The 12871-nt window shown below is 50.1% G+C and overlaps 1 protein-coding gene across 2 annotated transcripts in view; it reads left to right on the top strand.

Annotated features, from left to right (window-relative positions):
- The window catches only part of MDGA1 (MAM domain containing glycosylphosphatidylinositol anchor 1), a 70312-nt gene that overhangs the window by 33266 nt on the left and 24175 nt on the right, over positions 1 to 12871 (top strand). For both annotated transcript variants that reach the window (XM_027524518.1, XM_027524517.1), the window contains exons 2-7: positions 1180 to 1319; positions 6205 to 6379; positions 7606 to 7802; positions 8555 to 8687; positions 8894 to 9163; positions 11145 to 11474. In XM_027524518.1, coding sequence (XP_027380319.1) covers positions 1180 to 1319; positions 6205 to 6379; positions 7606 to 7802; positions 8555 to 8687; positions 8894 to 9163; positions 11145 to 11474 — 1245 coding nt within the window. The remainder of the gene's footprint in view (positions 1 to 1179; positions 1320 to 6204; positions 6380 to 7605; positions 7803 to 8554; positions 8688 to 8893; positions 9164 to 11144; positions 11475 to 12871) is intronic.

Genomic DNA, 12871 nt, shown 5'->3' with positions numbered 1-12871 from the left:
TATTCTAGCTTTGGTCCCCCAGCCCGGGCCAGCCCCCAGCCCCCAGGCATGGTGAGAGGGTCAGAGGACATGTAGTCTTAGGAGAACTTCCAGGTCCCCCAGTGAAGACTTCTATCCCTTGGAGAGGGGGCTGGCATAGGTTCCGCGAGCAATGAGGGAACGATAACAGGCCTTGGGTGAGGGGAGTGATGTGCAGTCTGTGGGGCTGGGGGATATCTTGGTCAGGTTCACTAAAACCTGACCTGAGCCTGGAGTGGTTGGTGGGAGTGAGTTCAGGCAAGTGATTTTCTGAGAAAGTGCTCCCAGGACAAATTGAAAGAGAACGAGAGAAACAGCTGGGTGACAATGAGGTTTTGTTGACTTAGTCTCAGCCAGTCCCCAGGGGTGGGGGCAGAAGGGCTCTGGAGCATGAACAGAACCATAGTCACCCCACTTGAGGCAACACAGCTGGGCCTTTGCATCATGTCCATCAGGTCACTGGTGTGTATGTGTGTGTGTGGGGGGGGGTGTTGGGCAAGGGGTGACCTCCTAGGCATGTTTGGTCCAGGCAGTGCTCACTGTCTGAAGGCAATTCCTTGGGGCAGGTGAGCTCTGCGTGCCTCGCAGCGGACACCAAAGCTGGGAATGGAGGCACCTGCCAGATGTGGAGAGCAGCCTCCACAACTGGGGTCTAAGACATGATGCTCATTGAGTGATAACCAATTTGCACAGATTACCAAGCCTCCTCACAATCCTTGGCTCGTTGAAAAGCACCTCTCTCTCTCTTTTTTTAAATATTGTAATTTATTTGTTGACTGCGCCGGGTCTTAGTTGCAGCACACGGGATCTTCCATCTTTGTTGCAGCACGTGGACTCTTAGCTGCGGCATGGGGGATCAGTTTCCTGACCAGGGATCAAACCCCAGTCCCCTGCATTGGGATCATAGAATCTTAGCCACTGGACCACCAGGGAAGCCCCAAAGAGCACAGATCTCTTGCAAGAGCAGTGGGATGGGGAGGAATTGCCCCTTTCCTGAGTCCTTGACCCTTCTGGTTCTGGCCTAGGGGCCCCAGGAGGAGCTCAACGGGATGAGGCCTCTGAGGGATATGGTGGGGAGTTCTGGGTGACACACTCAGGAGGGAGCCTTAGACCTCCTCTGGCCTCCGAGTCTCCTACCTAAACCTCCCCATCTCCCACCAGCTCCAGCCCAGGCTCAGATCATGCATGCGGGCCAGGCGTGTGTGGTGAAAGAGGACAACATCAGCGAGCGCGTCTACACCATCCGGGAGGGGGACACCCTCGTGCTGCAGTGCCTCATCACTGGGCATCCTCGGCCCCAGGTAAGCCCCCGCCCTGGCTTGTGGGTGTCCCCCTGCCCTCGCCTCCTCACTCCCCACCCAACTCCAGAATAAGAAGAGACAGTGGGACCTGAGATTGGAGGCAGATGGTAGCAGGTCAGCAGAAGACAGGAGCCTGGGGTTGGGGAAATGGCTGGAAAATAGACTCTGTGGGGAAGGGCTAGACCGTGGGCTTACTCACCTGGAAACACTGACAACTGAATGTCAGCTGTTCCATCCCACTCCATTCCCTGTACCTGCTGAGCGAATGCTCCCGCAGATAAACCTTCAGCCACTGTGTGAAGTCAGACTGTGTGCCAAGCCCTGTGCTAGGTACTTTCTCCAGTGTTTCCTCCTTGAAACCTCACAGCCAGGCTGTGAGGAAGGCATTAGGGCCTCCATTTTAAAATAAGGAAATCAAGGATCAGAGAGGTTGGGTAAACTCCCAAGGTCACCCAGCACTTGTGAGGGCGGAAGCAGAATTTGAACCCAGAACCAGTGTTCTCTATGGCTTAGCACTCTTTCTCTTTCAATTGAGGGACCCAGGAGTTACCAACAACATATAACACAACTGCAAGCAAACAACAACAACAAGCAAACAAAAAACACATAATACAACCACTACTTCAGGAGGTTTCCAGTATGCAAACCCCACAGAAGATGGGTATCTGGAAAAGCCAGGTGTGAATTTTGTCCCAGACCCACTGTATGCTTCAGGCAGGAAGTGTTGGCTGGTTATCACTGAAAGCTGACAGGAAGAGGTAGGAGGATGGGCTGAAGGGACGGTGGAATTTGCTAGTGAGCTGCTGTGACCTTTAAAAGCAGCAGAAAAGGTTTTGGTTGGCTCCTAGGAAGCACAGTGATTGCAAAGTTCTTTTTTGCGGGGGGGGGGGGGCGGGGGACGGATAATATTGGGAACAGGGACAGCTTTAGTAGGTTTGACCTTAAGACAATCAGATGGACAAGAAATCCCCAAAGGTTTTAGTCTGAAACTATCATCATTGCTTGCTTCTTCTTAAGGATTTGTTTGGAAGTGAAAGCAATGCTGCCAGTCTTCAGGATGCTGCTCGTCTAAGTGTGACTTTAGGGGTGGTCCTCTCTAAAGCCTAACCCTAAGAGAGAGAAGGCAATGGCACCCTACTCCAGTTACTCTTGCCTGGAAAATCCCATGGACGGAGGAGCCTGGTAGGCTGCGGTCCATGGGGTCACTAAGAGTCAGGCACAACTGAGCGACTTCACTTTCACTTTTCACTTTCATGCATTGGAGAAGGAAATGGCAACCCACTCCAGTGCTCTTGCCTGGAGGATCCCAGGGACGGGGGAGCCTGGTGGGCTGCTGTCTATGGGGTCGCACAGAGTCAGACATGACTGAAGCGACTTAGCAGCAGCAGCAGCAAGCTCTCCCTAAGGCTGCACTGACCACCTGTGGGTATCCCCCTTGTGCATCGCATGTAAGAGTCATTCGTGGGTGTGACTGTGCGTCCATGCACCCATTTTCTATTCCTGTTTATAGTTTCATTGTTCTTCCTGCTACCTAGGTTCAATCCCTTGGGCTCATATTTGACTCAGCCCCATATCAGTCTCCACCTGCAGCCAGGCTCTGAGGCCTATCTTTTTATGTCTCTTGAGTGGATCTCCTTCTATTCCTCATTACCCCTTGAGGTCAGACCTTCTGTGCTGTCCCTTGGACTATGGCGGTAGACTGACTGGCCTCCCATCCCCTCCCCCAACCCATTCTTGCACCCTGTTCCCAGAGTCACCACCCTCAGACCTGTTACCTCACATCACTCCCTTGCCCACATGGATCCACATTACCTACCAGACCCAGTTCAGGCTCCTGAGGTTGGAATGGAAGACCTCCCACAGTCCAGCCCCCACCTACCTGTCCTGTCTGATCTCCCACCGCCATCCTCCTCACACCCTGTCTTCGGTGAACCTGTCCAGAAATACCCTGTTCATTCTTGCTGTAGCCACTGCTCACCTTCTCTCTCTCTTTTTTTGAGTACCCCATGTGGCATGTGGGATCTGAGTTCCCTGACCAGAGATGCAACCTGTGCCCCTGTACTGGAAGCATGGAGTCTTAACCACTAGGCTGCCAGGGAAGCCCCTAGCTGCTGCTCTTTACCTCTTCTGAAATGCCTTCCAGTGCCTTTTTTGCTCATTTCCTTGCAATAAATATTGAGCACCTGTTATGTGCCAGGAGAAGGCAATGGCAACCCACTCCAGTACTCTTGCTTGGAAAATCCCATGGGCGGAGGAGCCTGGTAGGCTGCAGTCCATGAGGTCGCTAAGAGTCAGACATGACTAAGCAACTTCACTTTCACTTTTCACTTTCATGCTTTGGAGAAGGAAATGGTAACCCACTCCAGCATTCTTGCCTGGAGAATCCCAGGGACAGGGGAGCCTGGTGGGCTGCCATCTATGGGGTCGCACAGAGTTGGACACAATTGAAGTGACTTAGCAGCAGCAGCAGCAGCTATGTGCCGAGTACTATGATGGGTCCTGAGGATACAGCTGCAGTTCCCATTGCCATGGAGCATCCACAGTCTCAGGGTGGAGCAAGTACCATCTCATGACCTGCTTTGTGGTCACATGGGGGAATGAGTGCTCCTGGAATTCTCTACTGCCAACTAACAGCAAGAGAGAGGGAATGTCTATGGCCAAAAGGAAGAAGAACTCTACAGCAATGGCAGTGAGCAAAAGCTGAAGAACCTGGTCCTTGGAGGGACATACTCACTTCAGAGACAGTAGTATTAATACACACATGGGTAGTATGAGCTGAGGCCACAGGCTCATCTATAACTAGAGCTGGAGCTGGACCCTCTACCTAAAACTGGAAGCTTAATACGAGTGATACCACCTATGAATGGGGACCAGATCTCTGCCCCACAGCCCAGAGTCACAGCAGGGAGCAGACTTTTGCTTCAGGGTGTGGGTGCAAACAGAGTCATCTTTGAGGGAATAACCCTAATCCAGTCTGTATCTTGCACTATCCAAGTGGTAAGGTAATCTTAAGCTGAGAAACATATAAAAAATGGTTTGAACCTGTAAATCCATGTATCTTGGGTGTAGGCAGCCATATAGTTACACCCCAGACAGGCATGTCAGGGCCCAAGTGGGACTTTTGAAGTAATTCCTCCTGAATACAATCCCATGGGGTGAAATTTTAAAACATCTTAAAATGCAGTGCTGGGAGAGCCAGTCCATAGACCCCAAATAATTGAACAACTCACATCTGAGAAAACAGAGATCATAGAGCAGTCTGGAGGGAATCCTTAAAATAAATATGTTTAAAATGTTTAAAGAGATAATGGAAGGAATAGAATCCACAAGACAGGAGATTATAAACTGGTCAGTTAAGGATATGGAAAAAAGCGAACAGAAATCCTAGAAGTAAAAAATGATACAGTCTTTAGAAAAATTTGACCTCAAAGCCATAGAAGTAGCTAAAGAAGAAACTGGTGAATTGGACAATAGATCCAAATCAGCTACAGTGCAGTCTGGAGAAGACAGGGATGCCAAGTGTAAAAAGGAAGTTGGGAGAATGAGAAGCTATAACATAAATCAAGGCATTCTAGAAGAACTAGATAAAACTTAGAGGCAGCAATCTTTAAAGAGATAAAGGCTGAGAATTTTGTAGAACTGAAGAATGCTATAAATTCTTTGATGGATAAACCAGGCCCTAAGCAGTTTGTAAACAAACCCCATCTAGGTAAATCATGGTAAAACTGCAAAATGTCAAGTACAAAAAGAAAAAAATCTTTTTCATGGTCTTGTTCTTTCTCCAAAACACCCTCTGATCAACGTCTGAATGGCCTGAAGCTGCTGTTCAGTTCAGTCGCTCAGTCGTGTCCGACTCTTTGCGACCCCATGAATCTCAGCACGCCAGGCCTCCCTGTCCATCACCAACTCCCAGAGTTCACTCAAACTCACGTCCATCGAGTCAGTAATGCCATCCAGCCATCTCATCCTCTGTCGTCCCCTTCTCCTCCTGCCCCCAATTCCTCCCAGCATCAGAGTCTTTTCCAATGAGTCAACTCTTCGCGTGAGGTGGCCAAAGTACTGGAGTTTCAGCTTCAGCATCATTCCTTCCAAAGAACACCCAGGGCTGATCTCCTTTAGAATGGACTGGTTAGATCTCCTTGCAGTCCAAGGGACTCTCAAGAGTCTTCTCCAACACCACAGTTCAAAAGCATCAATTCTTCAGCGCTCAGAAGCTGCTGTAGTCTTCCCCAAGTTTTATAACCCCTGGGTCTATCAGGGTAGAGTAAGGGTGGTGAGATGAGAGTATCAGAGACACACCATCACCCCTGCCAAATTCTGTTGGTCACATGGACCATTCCTGGTACAAAATGGGAGAGAACTACAGAAAGGTGTGACTATCAGGAGGTGGAGACCACTGGGGGCCATCCAAGGTAGAGGCTGGCTACCACATAGACCTCTTTCATACATGAGAAGTCTGAAACTAGGAGATGAGTAAACTACGCATGCCACTAAGCTAAAAAAATGGGATAACAAAAATTTAATCAAAGTCTTACTCTTCCGGGCACTAACTATATACTCGTTTAGTTTTCCCAATAAGCCCAGGAAAGGAGTAATATTTCCATTTTAGAGATGCAGAAAGGAAGGCAGGAGAGGTTGGGTAACTTGCCCACAAATCGATTCTCTTAACAATTGCACATTCTAACTTTATAAAAACCTCCTCCATCTGCTCCTAGATTGCCCAGGCTCTTCACTGAGAGGTCCTACCTCCAGTGTGCATTTCTTCGAGGCTGTTTGGGTTAGCTTCCCAGGCCTGTGTATAGCCTGCATACACTTGTGGAAAAGTATGGGAGTGGGCGGGGAGCCCCCGCGCCGGGTCCGATTGTGTCCTGCCTGGCTGGCCCAGGTGCGTTGGACTAAGACAGCTGGGAGCGCTTCGGACAAGTTCCAGGAGACGTCAGTGTTCAATGAGACGCTTCGCATCGAGCGCATTGCGCGCACGCAGGGTGGCCGCTACTACTGCAAGGCTGAGAACGGCGTGGGCGTACCAGCCATCAAGTCCATCCGGGTGGACGTGCAGTGTGAGTCGGGTCCCCTCTCAGCCAGGGGCCTGCTCCTGGGGGCTCAGGCTGGGAAGAAGGAGTGGGGGGGAGGGTGGAGACGTGGCACCTCCATGGAAAACAATGGTCGAGACTCTCTGCCGGGTTAGAGAAGGGCATTTTTGATGTTCTTTCGATTTGCACTACCCTGACCCATTCCCAGAGAAGGTAATGGCATCCCACTCCAGTACTCTTGCCTGGAGAATCCCATGGACAGAGGAGCCTGGTGGGCTGCAGTCCATGGGGTCGCTAAGAGTTGGACACGACTGAAGTGACTTAGCAGCAGCAGCAGCAGCAGACCCATTCCCATCATAATCAAATATGAACCTTAGAGCATCCCTGTAAAGTGGTCAGGGAGGCCAGGACAGGTTGGATTATACCCATTCCACAGATGAAGAAACTGAGACCAAAGGCTTGTGACTTGCTCACTGCCTAGGTCTCTTGACTATGGCCCAGTGCCCTTCCCACCACACCTCATATCTCTGCTTTTGTCCCAGGGCAGCTCTAAAACTTCCCTAACCCAACATTTGCAGGACCAGGCACCCCTCAGTCCTCGCTGCTGGCTGAATGAGAAGCCTCCAATCCCTGCCTGCCCTCCATGGATTCCCTTTGACCCCAGGAGGCTATCTGCCTGCTTACCACCCACCTCTGTGCCCATTCAGGCTGACCTAGGTACCCAGAAGCTGTGGGGCCAGGCCCAACGATCTATCTGCCACCATCTTAGTACCTACAATCAACCTGCCTATTAAATACACCCCCTGCCCCCCAGATGGGACCTGATAGAGTGGTGAGCAATGAAACCCCAGGCCCTCTCTTTTATCCCCCATCAGCCACCCAGGAGTCTGCCAAGCCTTGGGGCCAAGGGTCATTTCTCAAGTTTTTGCAGCGGGAAGGAGCTGGCAGGCATGGCCTGATTTCCAGTCTCAGCTTATTCCTCTATCCCGTGATAGGAGGTGAAGACAGCCCCCCTGCCCCCACCGCCCCCCAGTGCAGGTCCCTGGGGAGGGATAGCTGAGACACCCACAAGTTCAGTCCCCTGTCTCTGACAGGTTGGTCAAACTTGCAGGGCTGGCAGAGCATGTAGTTCTCTGGAAGCATCCCATGAGGGTGGCTTAACTTTCCCTGAGGGCTGCCAGGGGCTCAAGGCAACCCGCCCCCCAACCTAGGGGTCATGCAGCTCTGACTCCACCGGGACTGTGCCCTTGCAGACCTGGATGAGCCCGTGCTGACGGTGCACCAGACAGTGAGCGATGTCAGAGGCAACTTCTACCAGGAGAAGACGGTGTTCCTGCGCTGTACGGTCAACTCCAACCCACCTGCCCGCTTCATCTGGAAGCGGGGCTCCGACACCCTGTCTCACAGCCAGGACAATGGGGTTGACATCTATGAGCCCCTCTACACCCAGGTCAGAATGGGCGGCAGCTGGCTTGCTCTCCTCATGGCTTACCCCACACTCTTCCTTCTATACCTCCCAAAGGAGAGGTGCAGGGGGGCTGAGGCCTCACCACCTGGAGTTCCAGGGACTGCCCTGACTCCAACAATTTTCTTCTGACATTAGAAGCAAGCATTCTGATTGGGCTTCAGACAGCCTGGGGTAGACAGAACCAAGACAGAAAGGTCAGGGAGCCGTGATGACAGGAGAGCCCTTTAAGAACATCGCCAATTAGGAAAGCATCCCTGGGGGGCAGACAAGTCATCCCCACCTGTCGCTGGCTGGCAGGGTCTTGGGAACCCATGGCAGGCACAGGAGGGGTTGGGATAAAGATGACTCACTCCCCAAGGGTCTCCTGCCATCCCAGGAGATGGTGATGAAGCCATCCTTCAGGGGAGAGCTTTCAGAGGCAGCTTTCCTAGCTGTCAAGACTCCACATGTGGCCATGGCCTGCAGGGCCAGCCCTGTATTTGTATGGATTGTGAGACAGAGTGGGATTCCCGCCTTACCCTTCCATTTCCTCAAATGGGGAAACCGAGGCTGGGTCCTGGCCATTGTGTACCAGGACACCCTTGGACCCATGCAAGGCCAGGGTATGGGGAGTGTGGCATCCACTCCAGGCTCAGTCGTGAATAGGAATTTGCTTTAGCCTCTGGTGCTTGGTGAGTGTGTGTGAGAGCCCTGGAGACCCAAGCAGGCCCCTCACCCTAGTGGTCGCTGCCCAGGGGGAGACCAAGGTCCTGAAGCTGAAGAACCTACGGCCCCAGGACTATGCCAGCTACAGCTGCCAGGTATCTGTACGCAACGTGTGCGGCATCCCGGACAAGGCTGTCAGCTTCCAGCTCACCAACACCACGGGTACAGACCCCTCCCTGCCCCGCCCCTTGCCCGCCTGTGCTGTGTCCTCAGCCAGGACTCCAGGCACTTGACCACGAGTCTGTGCCCTCTCCCTCCTGCCTGCTTCCTCCTCCCCCCACCCCCCCAAGAGGCCTTCTCTCCTTGCCTCTGCTCCCCCACGTCTAGCTCTGCCTCAGTCCCCTGAGACCCCATTCTTGTCCTCCCAGCACCACCAGCCCTGAAGCTGTCTGTGAACGAAACTCTGGTGGTGAACCCTGGGGAGAATGTGACGGTACAGTGTCTGCTGACTGGTGGTGATCCCCTCCCCCAACTGCAGTGGTCCCATGGGCCAGGCCCGCTGCCCCTGGGTGCCCTGGCCCAGGGTGGCACCCTCAGCATCCCTTCAGTGCAGGCCCGAGACTCTGGCTACTACAACTGCACAGCTACCAACAATGTGGGCAACCCTGCCAAGAAGACTGTCAACCTCCTGGTGCGATGTACGTGGCTTTGGGGGTGGGGGGGCATGGGGGAGGGAACTTGGGAAGCAGACAGGGTTCCTGTTGCTCAGGAACTGGAAGGGGAAAGGGGCCTGTCTTCTTTTCCTTGGTAGGAGGGAGAGGCTGAGGAAGAAGGTTCCAGGCACTTTAGTTTCCCTGTAATTCAGGTGTCTGCCAGCAGATGGCAGGACTAAAATTTGTATAAAGTTTTTTTTTTTTTTAACTTTTTATTGGGGTATAGCCAATTAACAATATGATATATAGAGTTTTATTTACAGCTTACAGTCTACATTTTCAAATATAACCTCAGCAAGCCAAGATGTGGGAAGGGCTGCTGTTGATCACTTTGAATTTTTTTAGATTGGGAAACTGAGGTTGCCTAAGGCTAAATTTGGACATTCTAGTCTCAGAAATTTCCTGACTTCCTGCCTGTACAACTGTTTCTACAAGATTAATAGAATCAAAGTGAAAATAAAACACATTTTCACATGCTTCCTATGTAAATCTTTATTAGCAAAGCATTTCAGTAAGTATGAAGATGATTACTAAATGTAAAAATGATTAAAACTTGGAGCACAATCTAAAGAAGTACAGATACTTTCCTAACTAGATTTCAGCCTCAGTAATGATCATTAGCTGCTTGATAAGATCTTGATTTTACTGCTTTTCTTATAAGGAGAAACCTTTAAATTCTTCTGCTTGTACAGCTTTAGGTTACTGGTTTTAAATTTATTTTTAAAGTTTTTTTTTTTTTAAAGATCCAGGCTTGTTTCCAGCTTTTTAGCATTTGAAAGTAAAATACAGCTTTTGTCAAATTCAATTGAGAATCTTCTGATGAAATGAACACTCTTCTTTGTTCATCTCTCACTGACCAGTCTCTCCCTGATTCTCCTCACAAAAAAGAAGCTGGCACTCTATGACTTTTTACTTAATTCTGATTAAGTAGTGAGAAAGATAATAGTCAAACTGTGGTTATATAATGACTACTTTTCCCTTTGATGGTACTTCTCTCATCAGAAGATTGTTTTTCTCCACCTGATTCCATTTGACCTTTAAAATTAACCTGGCTTGATAAGATTGCGATTTACATCAAATACTTGTGGTCACCTCTTGGGGTGACATACAGCCTGTTTCACTCAGCCCAGTCCTGATTTATGGCTGTTATAGAGTCCTTGTCAATGAGCACCTAATATTAAGCATTCTGTCTCTTGGCATACATAAAACAATATTCAGATTTCTAAAAGAGGCCACACCATTTTCTTTCTAAACTCTGTATTTTTATGTAATTGCAATAAGATGATTGTATTAGTCTTTTTTTTTTTTAATGACACAAACTGTTGCAAAGAACTAAACAGCATAAAAGGGCAAGTTAGAAGTCTCCCCTCAGTCCCCTTCAGTCCCATTCTCTACATATAACCAGTAGTATATTCTAGTGCTTCCTTCCAAAATTTGAATTTTGTATATTCCAGGTTTAAAACAACAATAAATATAAAGCAGCATAGTAGCTAACAACATAGGCTCTGAGTGTGAATTCAGAGCACACTGAAGTGTGTGTAAATAAATTGGCTATTTACTTCTTTGAGCAAGTGGATTAAACTGTCTGAGCCTCAGTTCTCTCCTTTGTAAAGCAGGGACAATAAAATGCCTCCCTCACAGACTGTGGGGTGGGCTAAATGAAGAAACACATTTTAGGTGTTTAGAACAGGGTCTCTCATAGTGTATGGTCAACTGTAGCTGTATTGATTACTAAAACTGACTTTTCTACAGCCAGCTTTTTTTGAACTTTTGGAAACACATCTGAGCAAGCAGAACAATTTCCAAGCAGAAAATGTGATGGTTTCTCCTGGGAATGGGGTTGTAGACCCCGACCTCCAGGAAGGCCAGCTGGAGGCGAGGAGCCACATCTGGATGGCGGTGGTGAGACAGGGAACCCTGGCTTTGGGCCAGCCCCAGCCACCCTTTCCTCTCCTTCCACCCATAGCCATGAAGAATGCCACATTCCAGATCACCCCAGATGTGATCAAAGAGAGCGAGAACATACAGCTGGGCCAGGATCTGAAGCTGTCATGCCACGTGGACGCAGTGCCCCAGGAGAAGGTGACCTACCAGTGGTTCAAGAATGGCAAGCCAGCACGCATGTCCAAGAGGCTGCTGGTGACTCGCAATGACCCCGAGTTGCCTGCCGTCACCAGTAGCCTAGAGCTCATTGACCTGCACTTCAGTGACTACGGCACCTACCTGTGCGTGGCTTCCTTCCCGGGGGCACCTGTGCCCGACCTGAGTGTCGAGGTCAACATCTCCTCTGAGACAGGTGGGCAGCTGGAGGTGGGGCAACAGGGAGGATGGGAAGGGGCTGGAGAGCCCCACAGAGGGGAGGGGGCAGCAGCTTGAGAAAAGGAGGCTGCAGTGAGGAGGACACCATTTGTTCATGCTGCATGCATTTATTAAACATGCATTATATGCCAGGCACTGTGCTAGGCACTGCAGTAAAGTGGTAGGCAAAACAGGTTCTGCCCTCATTGGACTTACTAGCAAATGTGTTTCAGATCATCCCACAAATAAAGATATCACTGCAAACTGTGATGCATAAGAGTCAGGAAAGAGTTTCCTAAGATAGCTTTGATCTAGATCTGAGGGAGGGGCAGGATTTTAGTAGGCACAAGAGAGCAAGAGGGTGGAAGAAAAAGGCAGGCCAAGGAATCAGCATGTGCAAAGACACTGAGGCAGGAAAGTCCATGAACCATTTGGAGCCCTGAAAGAAGGAGAGTGTGGCTGGGAGAATGGAGTCAGATGAGAGTGGAGAGGTTGGCAGGGGCCAGATTTTGCAGAGAATTTGGGTCTTTATACCAATAATAAAAAAAATAATAATGAAATAATAGCCAACATTTAGTGAGTGTTCACTGTATGTTCTGATGATTTTGTATTTATCTCATTCACGTTCAAGATTTACTATGTGGGGTAGATGGTTCATCTTCAGGTTTTAGAGATGAAGAAACTTAGGCTCAGAGAGTTTAACACATCAACTGGAGGAGTGTTGGTGGTGGAGCTGGGATTCAAACCCAGGCAGCCTGACTTCAGATCTTGCTCTCAGCCACCCCTGAAAGGTTTACACTTGGAAAAAGAGTTTGGAGGGACTGACTCTGGACAAAGTCTCTGGAATCTCATCTCCAGCCCCCACTACCTTGCATTGAGTTGCTGGCTGACTTTGGCTAAACCTCTTTGACTCTCTGGGCCTCAGTCTCTCCTCTATGAGACACTGGACCAGATGGCCTTGGAGGCCCTTCCCATCCTGATACTTGAACAGGGAGGAGCCAGAGGCTGGAGGCGTCAGGAAAGGCTTCCAGAAGGAGACAGACCTGAGCTGGGCTTAGGGAGTGAACTAGGCTCCACGGATTCCACAAATCCATTTCTTAAATCCTGAGCCATGTCCTGGGTGAGGAGCTGGGGAACCGAGCCATGAACCACAGCCTCATTCTCAGAGCTCACTGCCTAGCCAGAGAGATAGACCTGTTGTGGAGGGGTCAGGCAAGGTGCAGGAAAAGGAAGAACAAACCTTAGAGAAGACTCAGGAGCTAAACGTGGGGTCTGCATTGCATCCTGGGGACATGAGATGAGGACCAGGCTGCCTGGGGTCGTCAGGGGAGACAACTTCTTAGAGGAGCCAAGTTCCATGTGAGCATTTGCTAGGTGTAGGCAACAAGCCCAGGA

The sequence above is a fragment of the Bos indicus x Bos taurus genome, chromosome 23 (assembly GCF_003369695.1).
Source record: "Bos indicus x Bos taurus breed Angus x Brahman F1 hybrid chromosome 23, Bos_hybrid_MaternalHap_v2.0, whole genome shotgun sequence".
Lineage (NCBI taxonomy): Eukaryota > Metazoa > Chordata > Mammalia > Artiodactyla > Bovidae > Bos > Bos indicus x Bos taurus.
This window is presented reverse-complemented; position numbering and strand designations above follow the sequence as displayed.